The sequence below is a fragment of the Nicotiana attenuata genome, unplaced genomic scaffold (assembly GCF_001879085.1).
Source record: "Nicotiana attenuata strain UT unplaced genomic scaffold, NIATTr2, whole genome shotgun sequence".
Taxonomy (NCBI): Eukaryota; Viridiplantae; Streptophyta; class Magnoliopsida; order Solanales; family Solanaceae; genus Nicotiana; species Nicotiana attenuata.
The window spans coordinates 1-8,098 of NW_017679909.1; the positions used below are offsets into that span (position 1 = coordinate 1).

General features: G+C 44.0%; 1 protein-coding gene across 1 annotated transcript; it reads right to left on the bottom strand.

The window, feature by feature from the left end:
- Window positions 1–5,186: 5,186 nt before the first annotated feature.
- On the bottom strand, window positions 5,187–7,700 carry LOC109221800. The gene is made up of 3 exons (XM_019386242.1): window positions 7,106–7,700; window positions 6,732–6,922; window positions 5,187–6,659 (listed from the first exon to the last, which is right to left on the bottom strand). The coding sequence occupies exons 1-3, from the start codon at window positions 7,698–7,700 to the stop codon at window positions 5,187–5,189; spliced, it is 2,259 nt and encodes a 752-aa protein (XP_019241787.1).
- Between the last annotated feature and the right edge of the window lie 398 nt (window positions 7,701–8,098).

Below are 8,098 nucleotides of genomic sequence, written 5' to 3' on the forward strand. Positions count from 1 at the left end.
AATAAGAATCTCTCATTTCTCTGCTCACCGTCGCCTTATAGTGCCCGTACGGGTTTTCAGCGATAAGACTCTCTCATTTTTTTTTCTTTTCTTTTTCTTTTTTTCTTTTTTTTTAACTAAGATACTGCATGAGGGAGGTCGCCCAACGTCCTTGGCATGGGGACTTCAAACATTCTCAAAAATCGATCAGAAGTTCCTGAAAGGTAAAAGGGCGAAATGAACCTTGAACTGAATTACAACTTTTGGAACCGTTTTTACAGAAACACCGTAAAATAAAACAAACTTCTGCCCCAGTTTTGGAGTATTGGGAATATGGATTTTTTGTTCTGATGGGACCGAACCCAGGGTAAGGCTGCCTACGTATCCTTTCGGAATCAGGTCGGACGCAGTTCAATGACTCCGAAGCTTTGTCGTTTGACTTTTTTTTTACAAGTACACAAGTTCCAGAAGGTGCAAAACAAAGAAGACAAATACGGCTCAAAAGGGTTAACAAAAGAGTGACCCCTATTTGGAATAGCGAGCAAATGATAGCCTTTGTCATCTCGATCTAAGAAAATTAATGCATGAAAGTTCTACAGTGGCCATATATCAGACATAATATCTTTTGACTGCATCTGCATTAATAGTCATGTCTGGTACCCGTCCTTCTTCATCTACCAAGTGCAAGGCCCCTTTTGGTAACACTTTCTTGATGATGTAGGGTCCTTGCCAGTTCGGTGCGAACTTTCCTTTAGCTTCAACCTGGTGCGGAAGGATGCGTTTCAAAACTATCTGGCCTACCTCAAACTGCCTTGGGCGCACTTTCTTATTGTAAGCGCATGTCGTTCTTTGCTGGTATAACTGGCCGAAACACACTACTGCTAGCCGTTTTTCATTGATCAACATTAGTTGTTCTAATCGAGTCTTGACCCACTCAGTGTCTTCAATCTCCGATTCCATAATAACTCGAAGAGAGGGAATTTCGACTTCAGCGGGTATTACAACTTCAGTTCCATATACAAGCAGATACGGAGTTGCACCAACAGATGTGCGAACAGTCGTGCGGTATCCCAAAAGAGCAAAAGGCAACTTTTCATGCCATTGCTGGAACCTTGGATCGTTTTCCTAAGAATCTTCTTGATGTTCTTGTTTGTCGCTTCAACGGCTCCATTGGCTTTTGGTCGGTAAGGGATAGAATGGCAATGCAAAGCGACATTTAGATTGGATGCATTATCAGTGATAATGGTTTTTGGGATACCAAAGCGACAGATGATGTTGGAATGGACAAAGTCTACCACTGCTTTCTTGGTTACTGCTTTGAAAGTGACGGCCTCCACCCACTTGGTGAAATAATCAATTGCAACCAAAATGAATCTATGCCCATTTGAAGCCTTTGGCTCGATTGGCCCAATAACATCCATTCCCCAAGCAACGAAAGGCCAAGGAGAGGACATGGGATGCAACTCCGAAGGAGGCGAGTGAATCAGGTCACCATGAATCTGGCATTGGTGACACTTGCGAACAAATCTGAAGCAATCTCGCTCCATAGTAAGCCAATAATACCCTGCCCGCAGAATCTTCTTCGCCAAAACATATCCATTCATGTGAGGTCCACATATCCCCGAATGCACTTCGCTCATGATCCGCTCTGCTTCTGTAGCATCTATGCATCTCAACAAGTTTAAATCTGGGGTCCTCTTGTACATAATTTCCCCATTCAAAAAGAAACCACTGGAGAGCCGCCTTATAGTTCTTTTTTTATCTCCTTTGGCATGCTCTTGATATTCTCTTATTTTCAGGAATAGTTTTATGTCATGATACTATGGTTCACCATCTGGTTCTGTCTCAATTGTATTTCAGTAACCGTGTTGATTCCGAACTTGGATTTCTAGTGGATCAATATGAGTGTTGCCTGAATAAGGGAGCATCGAGGCTAAAGTAGCCAAGGCATCGGCTAGCTTGTTGTAAAACTTGGAATGTACCTGAACTCGATGGATCTAAATCTTTTGCTCAAGTCTTGCACACCTTTTTTGTACGAATAAGCTTGATGTCTCGAGTCTCCCATTCGTCTTGGGCTTGCCGGATCAGCAAGTTGGAATCTCCCATAACCAATAGTTCATGCACATCCAGATCGATGGCCATTTTCAGACCCATGATACAAGCTTCGTATTCTGCCGTATTATTGGTACAGAAGAACCGAAGTCGGGCTGTTGCAGGGTAATGATGTCCAATAGGTGAGATGAGGATTGCCCCAATCCCAACTCCTTTGATATTGACAGCCCCATCAAAATACATTTTCCATACAGGGTTATCGTCTGGAACTACTTCCTCTATTGAGTTGGCCTCTTCATCTGGGTAGTATGTGCTAAGTGGCATGTACTCATTATCAACTGGATTCTCTGCCAAAGCCTGTGCTTTCATCGCGGTGCGAGTGACAGACGATGTCGAATTTTGTGAGTAGGATTTGCTATTTTGCGAGCCTGCCAGTGGGCATTGGCTTTTGGAAGATGTACTTCAAAGGATCCATTCTGGATATGAGGTAAGTAGTGTAGGCCAAAAGATAATGTCTCAGCTTCTGAGCGACCCAAGTCAAGGCACAACATGTCCTTTCTAAAAGGGTGTACTTAACCTCATAATTGGTGAACTTCTTGCTCAAATAATAGATTTGCCTGTTGCATCATGTTGCCCCAGAACGCATCCAAAGGAATTATCCATCACCGATAGATATAAAAACAAAGGCCTACCAGGTTCAGGCGGGACCAGTACAGGGGGTTTTGACAGATAATCTTTGATCCTGTCAAAAGCTTTTTGGCAATCGTCTGTCCACCTGATAGCGGCATCCTTTTTCAGCAACTTAAAGATGGGCTCGCATGTGGTTGTGAGCTGAGCAATGAACCTACTGATGTAGTTCAGCCTCCCGAGCAAACTCATGACTTCCTTTTTGTTCTTCGGGGGTGGAAGATCTCGAATGGACTTTATCTTTGATGGATCCAATTCGATGCCTCTCCGCCTGACTATAAAACCGAGGAGTTTCCCAGATGGAACCCCAAATGCACACTTGGCTGGATTAAGCTTAAGGTCATACCTTTGAAGCCGTTCGAAGAACTTTTTCAAATCACACACGTGATCAGCTTGTGTCTTTGATTTTATGATAACATCATCGACATATACTTCAATCTCTTTGTGCATCATGTCGTGAAAGATGGTGGTCATGGCCCTCATGTAGGTTGCCCCTGCATTGTTTAAACCGAATGGCATGACCCTGTAACAATAAGTACCCTATGGCGTGGTGAACGTGGTCTTTTTTGCATCATCCTCATCCATTAGAATTTGGTGGTACCCAGCATAGCAATCCACGAACGATTGTATCTCATGTTTTGCGCAATTATCTACAAGAATGTGGATTTGGCAAAGGAAAATTATCCTTTGGACTTGCTTTGTTCAGGTCCCTATAGTCGACACAAACTCTGGTTTTTCCATCCTTCTTTGGCACAGGCACAACATTTGCCACCCAGGTGGTGTATCGGACAGCTCTGACCACATTGGCGCTTAGTTGCTTCATTATTTCCTCTTTGATTTTGTCACTCATGTCTGTTTTAAATTTTTGTTGCTTTTGTTGGACTGGTGGAAAACCAGGATACGTAGGAAGCTTATGAACCACTAGATCAGCACTTAAACCCGGCATATCATCGTAAGACCAAGCAAACACATCTTTGTATTCAAATAAAAGTAGAATCAAGGCATCTCTGGTTTTTTGTTCAGTGTGAATGCTTATCTTCGTTTCTCTAACTTCTTCATGACTTCCGATATTAATTGGCTCAGTTTCATTGAGGTTGGGCTTAGGCTTATTTTCAAATTGTTCCAACTCTCTTTTTATTTCCTCGACAACCTCATCTCCATCATATTCAACCTCTTGATGCATTATTTCGATATTAGATAGCTTTTTAAGATCTGGGCGTGAATTCCGCATGCATGTCATGTTATTAAAGCCGGAATTAACAGAACTGAAATGGAAATAAAATGACAGGAATTAGGAAAAGGAAAAGATACAAAACTTAATAGGAAACTGAACTGCATTTCATTGAATTCGAAAGGATAGAAGGGTTAACATCAAAACAAAACAATCATACTGAGATGTTTGGATTACAACCCTGAAAGTAACCCAAAATACAAAAAGAAGCTGCAAAAGCAAACTACCAAGACTCCTTCCTTGTGGGGAGAGGAGTTGCTTCCCAGTTGTTGAGCATGGTGTCAAGGCCAATTAGTTGCATATAGGCACAACTAGTGCCTTCACCAGCCTGGATCATATTCACTTAAGAAAACATCTGGCTGAGGCCATGGCAAATTTCATCAATGTTTGCATGCGCCGAGGAATTTTTACCCTCTTAGAGTCGTGGCTTGACAAAAGTGTAGAAAATATGAGGGATAGGTTGTTGCAAGACCCATCCATGCTTTTTGCGGTGCTTGGCTATGTTTTGTCTACTTGTGTTGGCCTAAAGCATAAGCCAAAAGTACCCTAGTTACTAAACGGGGAAATAGGCTCCGAAATTCCTTGCAATGATACCCCCAAGCCTTTTCCTGGCTCATAACCTTGTCTCAACATAACTGTAGCCACCATTACAGATGTGGCGGAAAGACGAGGATGCAGAATGGGCATTCCTTCTTCAACATGGTCCATAGCAACCACTTCAAACGCCTGATAGACAATGGACTCACACCCTTCCTTGACCTCAATACAGGGGATTAAAGGGTCTTTATAAATGGAAGACTCGTCTTCCCCGTGAACAATAATTTCTTGCCTATCATGTTTGAATTTGAGCATCTGATGCAAGGTGGATGGCACAGCTCGGGCCGTATGGATCCATGGCCTTCCAAGAAGAAAGTTATAAGAAGTGGCCATGTCCACTACTTGGAAGACAATTTCAAAGTCAACCGGCCTAATCGTCATGGTGAGATTGATCTCCCAAATGGTATCTCTTGCTGAGCCATCAAAAGCTCGGATGTGAACATTGCTGGGTCAGATTCTGTCTGTATTGATCTCCATGCTTTGCAATGTAGAGAGAGGGCATACATCTACACTTGAGCCTCCATCAACCATGACTCGCTTTACATAATGCCCCTCACATTTGACCATCAAGTTCAAAGCCCTATTGTGCCTGGCTCTCTCCTCGGGAAGTTCATCATCAGTAAAGGAGATTCTGTTCACCTCAAAAAATCTGTTGGCCATCTTCTCTAACTGATTCACTGTGGTCTCCTCTGAGATATGTGCCTCGTTCAGGACCCTGATTAGTACACGGGCATGCTCTTTGGAATGTATGAGCAGAGATAGTAGAGAGATTTGTGCAGGTAGTCTTTCTTAGCTGGTCAATGATTGAGTAATCCTGAACTTTCATCTTTTTCAAAAACTCTTCCACATCTGCTTCAGTGACTGGCTTCTTTATTGGCAAATGGCCTTCTCTAATTTGCTTGGCCTTCCTCAACTCTTCTGGAGAGTAACATCTCCCTGATCGAGTAAAACCTCCAGTTTCCCCCACTTCCTCCATGATTTCCTTGCCTTTGTAGGTCTTCACCGTTTTGTTGTAGTTCCAAGGAGTGGTTTTTGTGTTGGTTACAGGGAGTTGCACGGCAGGTTTGATTACGATCGGCTCTGTTATACCTTTCGTACCTCCCTGCTTCTCCCTTTTGACGGGATGGCCTCCAAGTACATATAACCTTGGGCTTGGAACACTAGACTGAACTTCCAACCTCGAGATCTTTGGAACAAATAAAGTTGCCTTATTTGAGTTCTGGGCGCCTTTCACAATCAATGGCACATCTTGGCTGGGACTTACTTCCAGACCTGCTCCTTCTTGAATTGCACCCACTGTCATTTCTGCTAGACCGACCGGCTTGTATTCTTGGTGTCGGCCAATCATTCCCACAAAATGAACATCATTGTGTGCTGGCAACGGATTATTTGTCACGTTAGGAGGGTCCTCGCCATTCGTCACTACAATTAGTTTTTCGAAAATGAGTCTCTCTATGGCTCTTTTCAGAGTCCAACAGTTATCAGTGCTTTGCCCTGGGGCACCGGAATGATATTCGCATCTAGCATTTGCTTGAAATCCATGCGAATCAGGATGCATATGGTGGGGAGCGATGGGTCCAATTACGCCCATTTGCTTCAGCTTCTGGAATAGACTAGAATATGATTCAGCCAATGGAGTGAATTTTTCTACCGGCCTCTGCTCTCGACCATAATCCTGCCTGGGACGAGCATTGTAGGGTGCCCGAAAATTTTGCTGTTGAGGTCGGGGGGCCCTTGGAGCTGGTGCCCGTACCTGCTGAGTAAGAGGCCGAGCATATGGTTGAGCATTGAACACTGTATATTGTGGTGGGCCCACAGAGTATTGAGGAATTGGCGGGGGATAATAATGTTGAGGGTAGCTGGATTGCCCCTGCTGAACTTGCACATAAGGGTGCGATGCCCCTCTTTGAAACTCCCTAGACCCCGAAGCCATCATGGACCCTTCATCTCTCTTTTTTCTATTTGCCAAACCTCCCAACCCATTTTGGATAGCTTGGGTGGTGGCTTTGAGAGCAGCTTGACTTACAATTCTACCAGTCTTGAGGCCATTTTCAACCATCTCCCCTATTTTGATTGCTTCTTCAAAAGGTCTACCCATCGCGGACATCATGTTCTGAAAGTAATCAGGCTCTTGAGCCTCCAGAAAAACAGTGATCAACTCGTAGTTATCCATGGGTGGCTTAACCCTAGCTGCTTGCTCCCTCCACTTGATGGCATACTCCCTAAAACTTTCGGTCGGCTTTTTCTTCATATTGGATAAAGAATCACGATCCGGCGCAATGTCAATGTTGTATTGAAATTGTTTGACGAAGGCCTGGGCCATGTCATCCCAAACATGCCAGTGAGAGATATCTTGGTCAATGAACCATTCGCAAGCTACCCCCACCAGGCTTTCCCCAAAGTAAGCCATCAACAGCTCTTCCTTTCCTCCTGCACCCCTCAGCTGGTTGCAGTACCTTTTCAAGTGAGCGACGGGGTCGCCGTGTCCATCATATTTCTCAAATTTCGGGGTCTTGAACCCTCGTGGCAAATGGATGTGGGGGAACATGCATAGATCACTGAATGAAACGCTTTTGTGACCGCCTAGTCCCTGTATATTCTTTATATTCTGTTCAAGACTTTTCATTTTCCTAGCCATCTCATCTGGCTCAACCCTCGTGGCAGGCTTCTCATTTTCCACTGGTGACTCGTATTGAGGAGTCTGATTGTATGGAGCCGAGACCCCAAAAGCCATATTTGGAGAATAGTATTGGCAATTATAAGCATGAGATGGTGGCTCATTGTTTGGCCTCGTCACAGGTGGTGGTGGCGGGATTGTATATGCCGGTGCGCCAGACACGACGAGAGGGGTGTTCCTAACCGGTGCGACTGGAGGTCGCATATTAGAGGTACCGGGGGCAGTATGGAGGCTGTAGTTTGGCACATACCCTGGCGGTAGAATGGGATCACTCGTTGCATGGAGCGGTGTTTGAGTAGCCTGGGGTATGGTGGAAGTTCCCTCTGAAGGACCCTGGGGTGGAGGACGACCGGAAACCCAAGCTTGATATACATCTGACAGTTGCTGTCTCAATTTTCTCATTTCCTCCGACTCTTGCTCAACGGACTGACCCTGCGTATTATCACCGACCAACTCGATTTTGTCACTATTATCCATTACCAACGCTCCTTTAGATCTTGTGAAGTAATGACACCTTATGCTTACTGGATTAAGAGGCAACAAATGTGTTAGGGTTAAGCATTTTACGGATAAGAATCACACCTAGATATGCTATGCTCCTAAAATATCACCATCTCTAATATGCTTTTGGAAGGCTTCATGTTTCATTCCGGCTTATCAGTTGTTACTTATTGACACTGCTATTTCCTCTTTTCTTTTTCTCTCTTCTCTTTTTTCTTTCTTCATTTCCTCCTTTAACTCGACTTATTTTGATCCCTTACTTTAGCGTCATTTGAAAAATAATTGATCGAACCTTTTGTGGGTTGCCTACGTATCATGTCGCCGCATGAATCAGATCATTACGTAGTTCAGGTACATGACCTTTTTTTTTTTTA